Genomic DNA, 17,048 nt, shown 5'->3' on the forward strand with positions numbered 1-17,048 from the left:
AGTGGATCAACAGGTATTAAATATTTTAGATCAGTAGATGGTTTTGTTCGATGGTGGATGTTTGGGTCTTTATGGGTTAATATCCAATCTGATATACAGTAACGGAAAAAATTATTAGACCATCAAAAGTCATCAAAAACAATGTTTATGCAATCCAGTACTAACTCCTGTGCGTATCATGAGACTAAAACAGACAGAAAAGAAAACATGGAATTTCTAAAAGTACTGTTTTTGTCAGTACAATGCCATAGATATTGATGTAAGAACTGAAGTGATTTTGGTTATTATCAAGAAAACATGGAAAGGGGACAGATATCAGCTCTGAAATTAAGCTACTATGAGCTATTTTTGTTCTTATCATTATATTTGTCCAAACAAATGTACCTTTAGTTGTACCAGGCATTAAAATGAGCAAGAAATTGAAGAAAACAAGGGGTGGTCTAATAATTTTTTCTGTGACTGTATGCTAAGTATGTACAGCAGGAAAAAGAGAGGCTTGTATAAACCACAGTGTCCATATGGGTTAATGTTCTCACCTGTATCAGAATGCAGTCAATCATAATGAACAGATTACAATAGTTTATAATGAGTATGCTGCTCTAACCGGTGGAAACCATAATTATCTGTCTGAGAGCAAATGGATGCGTCCCTTCTGAAGGCTCTCCGATCGGAAGAGGTTATTGTAAATGAGTGTCCTGCTTTCGCGGCGGCTCGGTGCTGCAGGCAGGGCTGAAGAGACTGCCACACCAATCTGGCAATGGTACGGCCAGCCTTGTCTGGAGACAAGGTGATACGGACTGGAAATAATGAGCGTGAAAGAAAGAGTTAAGAGGTGCACTCATGCACAAATTTTCTGCACATTAAAACGTCGGCTTGGCCTTGCAGAAAGGTCATGTTATTCAATAAGGACGTGAACCACCGCGAATGGGAGGCGGGGAGGAGCCGGAGATAATGCATGTAGGTACACAGCTCAGTGTCGGTGCTCCACTTCATTATCTTTGATCACTCCTGATATCATGTCAGAATGCGACAGATGACATCTGACTGCCAGCGTGTTCGTGGGGGGAAGGGGGTTTTCTTTGTACCGATTTCGCAGCAGCAACAAACCTTCTGCTTCCACGTCGGAAATAATTATCCAGATGCACTTCAGACAATTTTAACACGGAGGCTTTCAATTACTCCTGTCTTTTCCCGTTCTGCTCACAGTAATTTTTTACCTTTTTATTATCATATCAACAGCTGAAGTGGCCTTTACCTGCACTGATACATTCGCTGTTGATTTGGAGGAAATGGCTGTTTACTGTTCTGTTAATGGGGCGGCTTGTAAATGAGCGCAGGTGTCGGCTCGTCGAGGCTTTGTTCTTTCGCAGGTGTGTCAACAAGAAGGAGGGAGGATGATGGGAAAGTGGGAAGGTGGGAGGGGGGGGCACCTTGAGATTAGTGGATGTTATGCTGCGTTCCAGGTCGGTTTTTGAGCCCATAAGTCACGACTTCAAACCACGACTCACGACTTCGTAACGTTCCAGGCAAGTCACGCCGAACTGCCTGAGCGCAAGGAAATGTGGTAGTTAGATGTGTATAAGGGGTGTCAAACTCATCTTGGTTCAGGGGCCATATTTAGCCCAATTTGATCTCAAGCAGGCCAGACCAGTAAAATAATGACTGAATAACCTATAAATAATGACAAATCCAAGTTGTTCTTTTTGTTTTAGTACAAAAACATCCCAATTAAATTATGAAAATACTTAAATTTTACATAAAAGATATGAATAACCTGAAAAAACAGGAATTTCATTTGAAAAATTAGTGCAATTTTGACAAAATTATACCTCAACTAATTATTTAGACATGTGCATGACACATAATGTCACATAAACATTTGGTAACAGGCAGAATATTATTAAAATTTTTGAGTTTGGAACTAGAATTTGAACAATTTCTACAATATTCCATCTCTTATTATTAACACAACTACAGATCACAGTGGATCCATAAATGCACAAAACATTTACTAACAGGCTGAATATTGTTCAAATTGCACATTTCCGGTTGTTCATCTTCGTTTTTATTTATGTATTTATTTGCGTTTTATTGTGAAAGAATAGTTTTGTAAATGTAAATATTTTCACAGTGTAATCTTATTTTTTTTCACTTAAATTTTTCCACATAATTTTTCACAAAGAAAATTTGTGGTTGTCATTATTTATGGGTTATTGTGTTGTTATTTTTACTGCAGATCACATTGGTCTGTATGTGGAACCTCAACCAAAATGATTTGGACAACCTGGACTGTTCAGGTTAAGTTTTGCTCTTTCACCCTGCAGGGCCGGAATGGAACCACTGGTGGGCCAGATTTGGCCCCGGGCCGCATGTTTGACACTTGTGATGTAAACAAACCACATTTTTAGAGCAGGTTTGCTAGTTTTTCTTAGTTTAGATTTTTTTTCTAAATGCTTCGTTTTAGTTTAGTTCTAGTATTAGTTTCGTTGTGTCTTTTATCTTCTTCGCCGTCATATTCAAATAAATCCCAGACAGGACTCTGCTGCTTTCTCCCAACTTTAGTCTCTATCTTTCCAGGTAGAGTGGGGACCAGAAGACGACTCTAAACCACAAGTGACGAGAAGTGACGGACCGTGAAGTGTCGTATGGTGCCGCTAGCTAAACTTGCTTGAGCGAAATAAATCGATTTCATATCAGTCCAACATTGACAAAAATAAAAATTTTATCCATAATTTTTTATACGTTTTAGTTAGTTTTGTAAACACACAATACAGTTTCAGTTAGTTAGCGTTATTTTCTTTTAACCCTTTCATGCATAGTGGTCACTACAGTGGACAGCATTTCTCCAGCTGTTCTCTTGTATATTCATGGATTTTGTTATTTTAATTTCATGTCAGCCAACACAGTGGATGCTCTTGCATCATCCTATACACTGCACATCATACCATTACTATAACTTTGCTGCTCTTGATAAACCTGATCTGCACCAACATGTTTGAGTGGAAATCAGTTTCTAATTGCTGAGACTGTAATTAACAGTTTTCTGAAACGTGAAGGTTTTTTTTTTTTTTTTTGGCATATCCTCCTGAGACCCAGCAATGTAATGTGTCCTCTATAGGGGACAAAAGTTTGACAGTTTAACTAAAATGCTGTCCATTGAAAAGGATATTCCATTTAAAAAATCAATCAATAAATAAAAAATATTTTAAAAATGTATCTGAAAAAACTATTGCATTATGCAGTTTCCAATCAAGACAATTTTTTAGTGTAAAAAAGCTAAAATTGTCAATTTCCTGGGTCTCAGAGGATATTATCTCTGTGAAATGAGTAATAACTAGTATTTGAGTAGGATAAAATGTGAGAAAACATCAGATCAGCTGCATTCAAAATGTTTTTACCTCATAGTTTTCACACAGTATACCACTTTCTGATGATGAGATTTAAATACATTTTTCTTTACTTCAAACATTAAATGCATGGTGTCCAGCTGACATTTTTGTAACACCACGAAAAATAGGTTCATAAAAAAAGATTCAATTGCATTATTTTTTTCATGCCTAAAGAGGAATAAAAACACTCATGAAAAAATTATTGACTAAGGTTGTCATAATTCATGCATGAAAGGGTTAATTACAGTTTTTATTTATTTCAGTTAACAAAAATGTTTTTTCAATTCTAGTTTTCATCATTTCATTAGTTTTCGTTAACGATAATAACCTTGTTACGGGTTGCCTGGAACCAGAGGCGATTTCTCATAGACTGCAAGGGAAGCTTGGCTTCCCCTAAAATTATGAAAATTAAATGGTCAAATATGTACAGTTGTGTTGACATTTCATTGACTACAAATGTGTTAGAACACGTTCATCTCACAGACGAGTTAGTTCAGAATCAGCTTTATCACAAATCAGTGGACTAGATGTTGTTCACTTCACATACATTCCCGTTGCGCTGTTTTCTCATTCGATCTCTGCTCAGTGCATTTGCCCGTAGACGCTCAGTGTCCATGCACTTCAATGGGACTGAGTGGAACAGTTTTTTTCATTGCCTCAAAACTGGACGGTAATTGGATAAATGCCACGATGTTGTCCCGCCCCTGGACGCTCGGCGTCTCTGGGGGTGAATGGAAGTGTGGGTGGAGCTCGGCCGGGCTGGATGCCAGGCTTCCACGTGTTGATTGGAGAATCAGTTGAAAGGCTGAATCCCGTTTGACTGACAGTTATTTTCAGATCTACTCCTTCACTGACAGTTCAGTTTAATACCGCTGCACATTCTGCTGTGAAATCGTGAGAGAAACCACTACGAAATGACTTGTTCATTTCTTGCACTGTAAATAAAACACACTCATTGTACTTCCTTGTTTCACTTAAACATAATTTCAACGTTTTCTTGTTTACTTGCTACGATAAGGTCACTGACCATTTTCTTAAAAGGAATGGAGGGACGAATTTATGTTTAAATAACTTGACTTTTTTTTTTTTTTTCCATGTAAGCCGACAATGAGCTTCCCCTCTCTGAAAGATGAGCAGCCGCCACTGAAGCACACAATACAGTTTCAGTTAGTTATCGTTATTTTCATTTAATTATAGTTTTTATTTATTTCAGTTAACGAAAATGTTTTTTCAATTTTAGTTTTCGTCATTTCGTTAGTTTCCGTTCACGATAATAACCTTGTTACGGGTTGCCTGGAACGCAGCATTAGTACTGGGGATTCAGGGAAAGGTGGAGTGCAGCAGCTTTCACTTGTGAGTCGTCATGAGTCACGGCTCAGGATGACATGTTAAACAAACAGTGGCCGCACAGTGGGCATCGTGTTTGTCCATGTGACACTCAGGACGAGGCGCAATCCACCCTGAGGACTTGACTCATACATGCCCTTCTCCTTGCACCCCCTTCCTCCCCTTCCCACCACTACCACCGCCATCACCCATATAACCCCCCCCCCATCCATCCTCCCATCTCCTCACCTCAGTGTCCAATTACAGCCCACTCTCATTAGCACAGTGTCTCTGCAGCGAGAGCCTTTGAAAGGGCAGGGGGAATGGCTGCCGCTGCAACAAAGCCACCAACACGAGATCTATCAAAATCCAAGGAAAGAGTGAAAAAAAGGCAAGTGCAGGCAGGACTTCTCATTATAGAGTGCTGTGGAAGGTGAGGGCCGTAAGCAGCGACGATCCCTTACTGTGCTGAGTGTCATGTTATCTTTTCGCTCTCTTAACAGGACTGACCTCCCACCTGCCCACAAGCCGGCCCCTCCCCCACCCAAAAAGAAGAACAGCGACATGAAGGGACACTTGACATCCGATGACATCCAGGTAAGGCGGTACCTCTTCTTCCTCTTCTTTCCTTCAGCTTCATCTGTCTCTGGCTTATTCAACTCAACTTCTGGAAACTTTCTGAATTAATGCCCCTGGATTTCTATCACCTCGCCACTTACTGGAATGAAATGTTAAAGACGGAAGTGTTTTTTTGTTTTTTTTTATATTAACCCATAAAGACCCAAACAACCACTGGCGACCAAAGTCATCTGCTGATATAAAACATTTAACAGATGGTTCCAGGCACAACAAACCCCACCCCTCACATGTACTGTAGTTTATTTTGGCATCGATCCAGCTGATGTCGTCATATAAATTGCCGCTATATATGTGGCAAGTTTGAAGTATATTTAAACAAAACTGATGTTTTTATAGGCATGAAATTTTGCCCATTATAAGTAAATGGACAAAAATAAAGTATTTTTTTTTAAATTCATAAAAAACTTTAACTTTTACCTATTTTTCCCAAAATGTAATCACATCTATTCTGGGTCACTGACAATATATAAACCCAATCTGGTATGAATTCCACCAATAGTTGTGCTGCCACAGATATTTGAAATTTCGTCCATTATAAGGAAATGGGGGAAAAAAAAAGAATGAAAAAATTCCTAAAAAATTGAAACTTTGACCTATTTGTCCCAAAATGTAATGACATCTATTGTACATCACTGGCAATCTATAAACCCAATTTGGTATGAATTCAACCAATAGTCTTGCAGCTACAGATATTTGAAATTTCGTCTCTTCTAAGTAAATGGGGGGGTATTTAAAAAATTCTGAAAAAAATTTTAACTTTGACCTACTTTTCCCAAAATGTACTCACAGCTATTCTGGGTTACTACCAATCTATAAACCCAGTTTGGTATGAATTCAACCAATGGCTTTGCTGCTGGAATGTTAACAAACAAACAAACTGAACCAAAAACAATACCCTTGCCTTCTCTTCGGGGGGGTGGGGTATTAACTTCGGATCCATCAATCTTATCAATCCATGTAAATAACCGGTGTAAAGGTATGGTGGCGGACAGAAACGACTTGCATATTAAAAGAACGCGCTGCATATAAGAAAACAAATGCAAGAAGAAAACGCTGCTCCAGGCCTCAAGGGGCATGCTGAAAAATCAGACCGGAAACAAAAAAATCCAGATCGCGACATCTTTTCATAGTCATCAGATATGACCCATTTAGATGTTCAGAGGCTCTGTAGTTACCGTGGAAACACTGTTGTCTTCTACAACATTGATTTACCAGAAAAACCCATGGAGTTGGATCAATGACAGTGGATGGAGACACTGGGTTTATGTTCAGTTAATGACAAATTTTGGTGAAAAAGTCACATTTTCTCAATTTTTCTCTGTTTCTAATATTATGCTAATTAACTTTAAACTGAGCTTTTATAAACATCTACATGATCAGTGAATTAAATATGGGAAATACCTGATTTTTACTGAAGAAACGCAAAATACAGAGGATAATATTCTAATAAATGGTGATAAATTGCTCAAGGAAGGGTAAATGGAGAGAAAAATTCATTTGGGAACTGCCGGAAAATTAACAGTGGGTCTTTATGGGTTACAACGCATATATTCAGCTTTTATTTGTTGCTTAGTAACATATAGATTCTAGGTTTTAACATTCATAAAGTAATTGTTAATTTCATTGATTATGACTATTATTCATGATGACAACAAGGACGTTCGTTCCATGATGCATCCAACATGTATTTGACATTCCTTACATTAACATCACAAACATTAACTTTTCATGTGCGTTGGTGTAAATATTTATTTACAGAGTTTCACATCGATCTGAGTTGAAATATTTGAGAGAATTGAGCATGAATGTGAGACCGACAGTCACAGCTGAAGTATCTGTTCGTATTTGGGTTGGTTTGAAATAAAAGAAAGATGGGAGGGGCCATTTGGAAAGCAAGCCAATCAGAACTCTAGAGGGTTAAATACAGTTGCGGAAAAAATTATTAGACCATCAAAAGTAATCAAAAACAATGGTTGTACAATCAAGTACTAACTCCTGTGTGTATCATGTGACTAAAAGAGACAGAAAAGAAAACATAGAATGTCTAAAAGCACTGTTTTTGTCAGTACAATGCCATAGATATTGATGGAAGAACTGAAGTGATTTTGGTTATTATCAAGAAAACATGGAAAATGGATAGATATCAGCTCTGAAATTAAACTACTATGAGCTATTTTTGTTGTTATCACTATATTTGTCCAAACAAATGTACCTTTAGTTGTACCAGGCATTAAAATGAACAAAAAATGAAGAAAACAATGGGTGGTCTAAGAATTTTTTCCACGACTGTATACACAAGGGTCTGATAAAGCGGTAACATATGGACACATTTGGTGTTCAGCAGTCTCTTTCAAGTAATCAGAGTAACTTACAAGTGTGCATTATACGTATTTGAGTAGGTATTTATAAGCATTTTAACATTATGTATAACAAAATTTGGGGAGATACAATTTTTAGGTGAAAAATGTCACATTACTGCTCAGTAACATGTGGACTTGAAATGATTATCATTTTTTTAAGCTTTACGCAAACATTCCAAAGCAGCAGTTCTCAACAGAAATTCAAATTAAGTAGGCCAAACCTTTTAGATCAGAGGCTTCCAACCGTTTTTGGCTCGTGACCCCATTTTGACATCATAAATTTCTGGCGACCCCAGACATTCAAAACAGAGACTGTTTTTTGCTAAAATTAATTTGTTTTTGATCATGTAATAGTTTGCTTTACTATGTTGCAAATAAACGTTAATTTTAGAGGACATTTAGTCTGTATAATGTATATTATTATGGACGGAGGCAGAAAAGCCAAGTGTAGATTACTGCACAAAGGGAGAATTTGATTTTCCTTGGTCAGGATATGTACAGTCAGTCCAGCTTGGATTTCCAAGGCTGACAATTAATACTGAACAAACAAGAACTCAAACTATGAATTATGAAAGAGCTGCAGCATCTGAAACTGACCACAATGAACATTTGACAGATAAACAGAACCACAGTGCTTCAGTTTCAGCTTCACAGTTTGTCATGTCTGTTATGTTTTGGGATTGTCTCTCTCAGCTCACCATATATATATATATTTTTATTAGTAAGTTTTATTTTTATCAATTAGTAGAAATTTCAGGCGACCCCATTTGAATTCCAGGCGACCCCACGTGGGGTCCTGACCCCAAGGTTGAAAAACGCTGGGGTAAGGGTTGAAACGTTCCCCTGTGAAATGGGGCAACTCTTAGAGACCTGTTGCATCATCAACAGTCATCAACGCCACTATAAAAAGATGCGATAACATTATTTCCGAAAGTATTCCCCATGCCGTCAGCAGCTGTAACTGTCTGTTGCATTTACAAGGCTGACAATTAATACTGAACAAATAAGAACTCAAACTCTGAATTATGAAAGAGCTGCAGCATCTGAAACTGACCACAATGAACATTTGACAGATAAACAGAACCACAGTGCTTCAGTTTCAGACTCACAGTTTGTCATGTCTGTTATGTTTTGGGACTGTCTGTCAACTCACCACATATTTTTTATTAGTAAGTTTATTTTTTTATTTTTATTTTTATTCTTATCAATTACAAGAACTTTTAGGTGACCCCATTTGAATTCCAGGTGACCCCATGTGGGGTCCCGACCCTAAGGTTGAAAAACACTGTTTTAGATATTATGTGCGACTATGCCGGAAAGAAACTTTGGAGTAAAATATTGAAAAGTCTCTGTTTTATTGACATGAGAATGTGGTAATGCGTGGACAGGCTGTCATAGGGTCAGAAAAAAAAGAAAAACTGGTGGTTAATTGATTTTCATTTTAAAATAGAAGAATTAAAATTGAACTTCAAGGCGTTTTTCTTTTTCAGTGTCAAAACAGACAAACCAAATTTAAAAAAAAACTGGTTTCTTTTCTAATAACAAAAAACAAAGTTAGAAAAATGGACCAAAAATGCCTGTTTTTGTTTTTTTTTTCCTTCATTTTGTGAGACTGGATGTTGTCATTTTCAAGGAAAAGAGCGTTAATGCCTATTTTCTAATTTCGTGCGATCCATCCAGTTTGTGTGTATCTATGTGTTCAGGGAAAATGTAGATATTTGACATTGATAGCCCAGTTTACTAATAAGGACATTTGGCAAAACTGATGTTATTTTCTATATTTGAGCCTAGATCAGTATATACTTTTGGACTGCATCAGCTGTTTAGGTCTTTGAGGGTTAACTTCTGCTTCAATAATCTCATAATCTTCCGCTTATCAACAGTAAGGCAGTTTTCATACATACTTTTTTTTTTAACTTCTACTAGATTAATAGTACTCCTTGTTGCCTGACCTGTCTTGATACTCGACTGTGCAGTTGTTTTCCTCATCTTTCAGCTGCTGCTTGTCATGTAATTCTTCTGACACGTCGATGCCAGATGTTAAAGTACTGCACCAGATGCTTAAAAAAAAAGATCCCATCATGAGAAAAAATGCCAAGGATTTACTGTGGTTAAATATAGCAGTGGGTCATAATTTACTATATTTAATATAAAATATCTAAAGTTCCAGATTAGTTACAGGGCGGTCAGAACATACATGACAGTCTGGGAAGATGAATCATCGGAAGAGATGTTCAAGTGCACATCTAAGGTCCATATTTTACCTGTGGATGGAAGATTTGAACCCATATCATGTAAATAGATGGTTGTAAAATGTAGCACTGTCATGTAAATCACATTTTCATTGTTGTCCTAATATCAGTATCATCTAAAAAACACATAATGTGTCTCAAAACTACACAAAAATGCTAGAATTTTAGCAAACAGTGCTTAGTACAAGAAATAAAATCACCTTTATTTGCTGGAAAATGTTATTATTATTCTTTTTTTTTTACATAAGAATATTTTTCTTATGTAAAAAAATTCTTGCCATGGCTTTTTCCCTATTTAGATGAAAAATAAGACAAATGTTCTAGAAATGAGGCTTTTTTTTTTTCTCACTTTTTTAGGAATCATTTTTTGCAGTGTACCATTAAATAAGAATATTTTTCATCTGTAAAAAAAATTCTTGCCATGCCTTTTTCCCTATTTAGATGAAAAATAAGACAAATGTTCTAGAAATAAGGCTTTTTTTTTCTTTCTTTTTCTTTTTTTTTTTTTCTTTTTTCTTTTTTTTACTTTTCATTGTTGTCGTCATATCAGTATCAACTCAAAAAAACCAATGTGGCTTAAAATAACACAAAAATGCTAAAATTTTAGCAAACAGTGCTTAGTACAAGAAATAAAATCACCTTTATCAGCTTGAAAATGTTATTATTATTGTTTTTGTTTTTTGTTTTTTTTTAATTAAGAATATTTTTCTTCTGTAAAAAATTCTTGCCATGCCTTTTTCCCTATTTAGATGAAAAATCTAGAAATAAGGCTTTCTTCCCTCCTTTTTTTAGAAATCATTTTTTGCTGTGTACCATTAAATAAGAATATTTTTCTTCTGTAAAAAAATTCTTGCCATACCTTTTCCCTAATTAGATAAAAAAAAATAAGACAAATGTTCTAGAAATAAGGCTTTTTTTCTTTTTTTTCCTTTCTTTTTTTTTTTTTTTTTTAACTTCAAATCACATTTTCATTGTTGTTGTAATATCAATATCATCTAAAAAAATATATATATATATATGTGGCTTAAAATGACACAAAAATGCTAAAATTTTAGCAAACAGTGCTTAGTACAAGATATAAAATCACCTTTATTAGCTGGAAAATGTTGTTATTATTATTGTTTTTGTTTTTTTAGTTAAGAATATTTTTCTTCTGTAAAAAAAAATTCTTGCCATGCCTTTTTCCCTATTTAGATGAAAAATCTAGAAATAAGGCTTTTTTTTTCTCCCCTTTTTTTTTCTCTTTTTTTTTTTTTTTTTTTACTTTTTAGAAATAATTTTTTGCAGTGTACCCTTAAATAAGAATATTTTTCTTCTGTAAAAAATTTCTTACCATGCCTTTTTCCCTATTTACATGAAAAATAAGACAAATGTTCTAGAAATAAGGCGTTTTTTTCTTTTTCTTTCTTTCTTTCTCTCTTTCTTTCTTTTTTTTTTTTACTTAACTTTTTTAGAAATCCTATTTTGCAGTGTACCATTAAATAAAACCCAAACCTGATGACTTTTTCACGGCACTGGCAATAAAAAAAGGACCTTATTTGCCGAACATTCAGTCTGATTTTAATTAAACTTCTCCTTTATAAAGTGAAGTGGATCATATTTTTACACATAAATAACCGACCTTGCACCGCAGCTTAAATATTAAAAACTCCCATTTCATATTTTACGGCGCAGAAGGTTTTTTTTTTTTTTTTTTTTGCAGGTGGCATTCATCAGTAGCTGTCGTGATTTCCCATTGGACGTAACGCTGCACAGGTCGACTCTGAGGGTATAAAACACCCGCTAATTCTGATAACACATCTCCATTCCAAAGCACTGAGTTCAATTATGTTTTCACAATTTGATCATTTGAGTTTTTATATTAATCGGAGCTAAAATGAAATGTCAACATGGAGTGGATTAGAGGGAAGAAAATTGCGACGTTAATTCTTCTCAGTTTGCTGATCTGGGACGAAGAGGCAAAACAGTAACAGTGACAGTAAATATCTGCTCATTTATTCTCTGCTGTTTTTTGGTTTGGTTGAATTAAAGCAACAGGAGCGGAAACAGACTGGAAATAACATGAACGTCGGTTATGTTTATGGAAGTCATTTTAAGTGGAATAACAGTAGAATGAAGGCAGGTGCATGTATTCTGTCTTTATTTTTCTATATTTTTAACCTTTCTTAAGTGATTTATCACCATTTACTATAATTTTATCCTCTATTTTGCATTTTTAAGTGAAAACCATGTATTTTCCTATATTTATTTTTGATTTATTTTATTTATTTGCACATCACAAACAAGAAAACAAAATCCTGCAAGTAACACCATTTGTTACGCCCCGGCCTAGGGGTTCACCAGGGCGAACATAATGTGCTCAACTTTTGTCCCCTCCCAGCTCCCAAGCACACACGTCAGTCCAAAAACTAAGATTCACAATATTTATTATTACTACTTTTGTTTTAACAACTAAGGAAGGGTTAGGGGAGGGAGCGGCTAAAACAACAAACAAAATATCTGTAGAGTTTAAACTAACTTTCCTAATCCAAAATAAATGCAAGAAATAAAATACAGAAAACTTACCTAACTATCTAACCAAAAACAGGAGAAAACGGGAAAACAAAAGAGCCGACCTCCCCTACCAGAAAAAGGATCGAATTTAACAAAACTATTTACAAACACAAACAATCGAATTTTTTCAGGAGCACGAAGACTGACGGTCACACACACACGAACGCAGGGTTGAGAGCTGGCAGGAGGCAAGAGCGAGCAAGGATGGGAGCTCCAGGGCCATCTTTAAAGGGCCGGGCAATCATGCTCCACCAATCAGAAACCTGCAACAGACGGACACAAAAGGGGCACAGCACACCTACAGGACGGGGGTAGAACACACACACACACTAGACAGAAAACACATACATATACATAGAACTAGACAAATTATGACCCAGGGTCATAACACCATTGTGCAGGAGAGGATAGAAGCCAAAACAAGGCTTATATAAATACCTCCCCTGAAATAAACAATACACACACAAAAAAAGAAAAAAAAAATTATATAACTGGAAGAATAATCAAAAGTACAAAAAAAATACAAATCAAATGATGTAAAGCCTTACTTTTTTTTCATAATTTAGAGTCTTTTTCAGATGCTTTTTAAATAATGATATAGAAGATGTTTTTAAATTAATTTTTTTTTAAATTATTTTATTTAATTTTTTTTTATTTTTAATTTCTAATTTTTTAAATAATAATTGTTATTATTGTTTTTATTTTTTATTTTAAATAATATGATATGAAGAAGATGTTGATTGAAGTTCAGGTCGTGTAGGATAATTGTAGAACAGAAGACAACATAAAAAAGTTCTGGAAAACTTTAGGAAGGACATGAGTTAAATGAACATATTTGTACACAAAGACACAGGTCTGGTAAACATTCACATCAAAAAGAGAAGTTAAAATTTTCTGAAATTCCTATAAATTAACCCATAAAATCGTAAACACCCAATGGCAACCAAAATCATTTACTGATATAAAAAGTTAAATCACTGTTCATCCACTAATTTTATCAATACATGTAAATAAATGGTGTAAAATCTTTTCATGGTCATCAGATATGACCCATTTGGACATTCAGAGGCTCCATAGTTACCATGGAAACACCATCATCTTCTACAACACTGATTCACCAGTAAAACCCATGGAGTTGGATAATCAAAATAAATCATGAATAACAAATTCTTTTTTTTGTTTTTTCTCCATCAATTTTATTAAATTTTTTAATGCCTCTGGACATCGAATTTAATGCTTTTTAATGCCATTTAAAACCATTTTCACAAAATCTATTAATGACTTTTAATGCTTTTTAATGACACGCAGAAAACCTGGTGGTGACTGCTGGACAAATGCGGTATAGCATGTACGAATACACAACAGAACAAAAACTACCACATGTAGAACCTGTGGTTCCCCACAGGTCAACGCGCTAGTTACCTCCGCCAGGAGGTATTGTGATCACTTTTCTTTGTGTGTTTCTTTGCGTGTTTGTTTGATTGTTTATTTGCAACTTTACGGGAAAACTATTCCAACCATCTTTACCAAATTGTCCCCACAGATAGGCCTAGGCCCTGGGATGAACCCATTAAATTTTGGGCCAAGTAGGCCAAAGTTCAAGGTCACCACAAGGTCACAAAATCTACAATTTTCCTATCTGTCATCACTGAGCAATTCTCAAAAATTCATAAAAAATTCAAAACGACTCCGATTAGCCTCCAGTTTGATCCACTGTAGCTTATAACACTATCTTGTATCTGGCACAAAATTGTCCACATCCACTGTGGAATGTGGACTCTGTGGACATTTCAGTTTAACATTGAAAATCCCATTTATGACACATTTTTCATTATAACTCAACAAATATGATTGGAATTTAATATAATTTGACATACACATGACTGGTACCAAGCTTAAACTTGTTCTGCTGTATGGAACAACCTGGAAACTGTTTAATTTAAAAAGAAATAGTTGATCCACACATGCACACCGTTCGGGGTGCTTGGCGGAGGTTTGCGTTCTCTGAACACTTGTTTTAATATTATTCACCGGGAACAGATAAACATCCATCGACAAATGACAACTAGAAACTCATTAGACTGGATTTATTCCTGAAACAAACCAACAAAAGGGCATTTTCATGTGTAATTTAAATTCATTTGAATGAGTTTCCATTTTAGAAAACCTTCATTTTTGGTTTTTATTTGAGTTAATTAAAATATTTTTGGCTTATTGAATTTCTGTAACCTTGCCGACACTCCACATTTATTAGAAATGCAGAAGTGTGTATTAAAATACACCAGAGTTTGCCGACATTATACAGTATAAGAGAATACTACACTTTAAAAAAAAAAATCTGTAATTTATCAGAATTTTCACTGTTTATTTTACAGATTTTTCCTGTATTTTTAAGATACGGGAAAATATCAATGAAATGACAAAAATAGACTGTGATTTTACATGTCAAATGTAAAATAACACGAAAAAACTGTGAATAACCAGAAAATTTCCATTTTTTGAAAGAAATTTGTTCTTTTTTCACAGAAAAATACAGTTAAAATACATTTGCAAATTTATCATAATTTCACTTTTTTTTTTTTTCTATTTATGAGATTGAACTGTTAATTTAAAGTTTAATTCTGTAAAAAAAAAATAAAATAAAATGAGACAAAATTACTGACAATTAACCGTAAAAGAAGTATTTGTTCTGTAAGTTTAACAAGACTTGTTTGTTAATTGACAAATATCTTGTGTAATTACAGGAGGTTTCACCACAAAAATGTTGAATAAATGTATTTTTGTGAATGTGTAACATGTATAAGCACTGATAAACTGTCCAAATACAATTTTTATCAGTGGATTGTACAACTTAGTCTCATTGAAAATGATATATATATATATATATATATATATATATATATATATATATATATATATATATATATATATTTATAGGTAATTTGATTGTTTTAATACATGTAACTATTCTTTATTAAACATTAAAAAAGTACAAAAAAAAAAAAAAAAAAAGCAACATCTCATGTAAAGTTAAGGCAAAAAACTGTATTTTAATTATGGAAAATTACTGTATTTTAATTATGGAAAATTACTGTATTTTTATGAGATGGTTATTTTACGTTATTTAACAGTATTTTTTCGGCACCCCTGCTGCCGGAATATTAGTTTTTTTAACTTTTTTTTTTTCTTTTTTTTTTTTTTTTTTTTTTACAGTGTATGAAAGTGTTTAATAGGTACGAAGGCTGTAGTTGGAGGAAGTTAGCCGTCGCAAATTAGACGGACTCAGTGGAAAAAAAGAATTATTAGAGTCTGAATAATTGAAGATTCACCTATCCACCACGGGCCCAGAGTCGGATGCTGAGATGTTAAATCTAACTTTATGATAGTCTTTATGGCTTCAAGGTCGTCCAGGCTGAGGAGGTTTCAGAGCGAGAGGAAGTAATGTTCTCTGCAGAGGAGTGCTTGAGCAAGGCACCTAATGCCTGATTCAGTGATGATTAGCCAAAAGATGAGGCTTTAATAGACACTGTATAGGGTTTAATGTGTTTAATTTAATGACTGTAGTTGCTTTAAAAGAAGCTGCACGCTCAGCATCGTCGCATCTGGGAAAATAAAAGTAGTAGGTGAAGGAAAAAAAAAGCACAACAGCAGGGCCGTGACATAATGGGTAAAGGACACATGAATAAACAATGATTAGTGATGCATAAACAATAAGCATCACAGTTATGCAAGTAGGCATGTGCAGCACAAAAATCTACTTAAAATGCAGCAGAGTTCAGTGTGTTTTAAGGCTCCAGCTTTTGGGTTTTGTAGTGTTTGCAGTTGTAATTCTCCCGGCATGCACAGAAGGTCACGGAGATGATGGTGATGAAAGCTGCAACTTCAACATTTAGTCATTAACGGTTTCAAAGACAGAAGTTACTGCAAATTAACCAAAGCAAACAGCCTTTATTTTTTCTTAAGGAATTGCCTGCAATGCAACTTTAAATCATAAAGCATGTATAATTTCATTTGATTTGTTTTATTATTATTATTTACTGTTATTATTATTTACTATTATTATTTATTTATTTATTTTGTTGTTTGTTTGCTTATCAATCATTTATGTACCAGTACTTATATTTTGTTGATTGATTTTTGTTTTGATTTCACTGTCTTCATGTTCAAAATAAAGATTTCATTCATTCATTCATAAAACTGAGAGGAATGACTTGACTCAGGGGTTCCCAAAGTGGGGTACATGTACCCTGAGGGGTACTTGGAAGAAGCCCAGGGGGTACTTGAAAATTTGTTTGAAAAATACATTAGAAAAAGTCATCATGTACCGAATACAAAATAAATAATAAGAATTAATGCTGAAATATAAAAGACAATAAATACATACATGTAATAGTTTTATTGTCAATCAATGTTTAACCTTTGGTCATATTTTAAGAACATTTGTATTTTATATGATTAAAATGAGTTTACTTGAGTAGATAAGTGATTATTTTTTGTGGATTATAGGTTCATTTATTACTAAATGAGCA

The 17,048-nt window shown here is 34.5% G+C and overlaps 1 protein-coding gene across 6 annotated transcripts in view; it reads left to right on the top strand.

Moving 5' to 3' along the window:
- nectin1b (nectin cell adhesion molecule 1b) overlaps positions 1-17,048 on the top strand; it is a 518,119-nt gene that overhangs the window by 399,296 nt on the left and 101,775 nt on the right. For all 6 annotated transcript variants that reach the window (XM_030152342.1, XM_030152343.1, XM_030152344.1 and 3 more), the window contains one exon: positions 5,219-5,312. In XM_030152342.1, coding sequence (XP_030008202.1) covers positions 5,219-5,312 — 94 coding nt within the window. The remainder of the gene's footprint in view (positions 1-5,218; positions 5,313-17,048) is intronic.

This window comes from Sphaeramia orbicularis, chromosome 13 (assembly GCF_902148855.1).
Source record: "Sphaeramia orbicularis chromosome 13, fSphaOr1.1, whole genome shotgun sequence".
In the NCBI taxonomy this organism is placed as follows: domain Eukaryota; kingdom Metazoa; phylum Chordata; class Actinopteri; order Kurtiformes; family Apogonidae; genus Sphaeramia; species Sphaeramia orbicularis.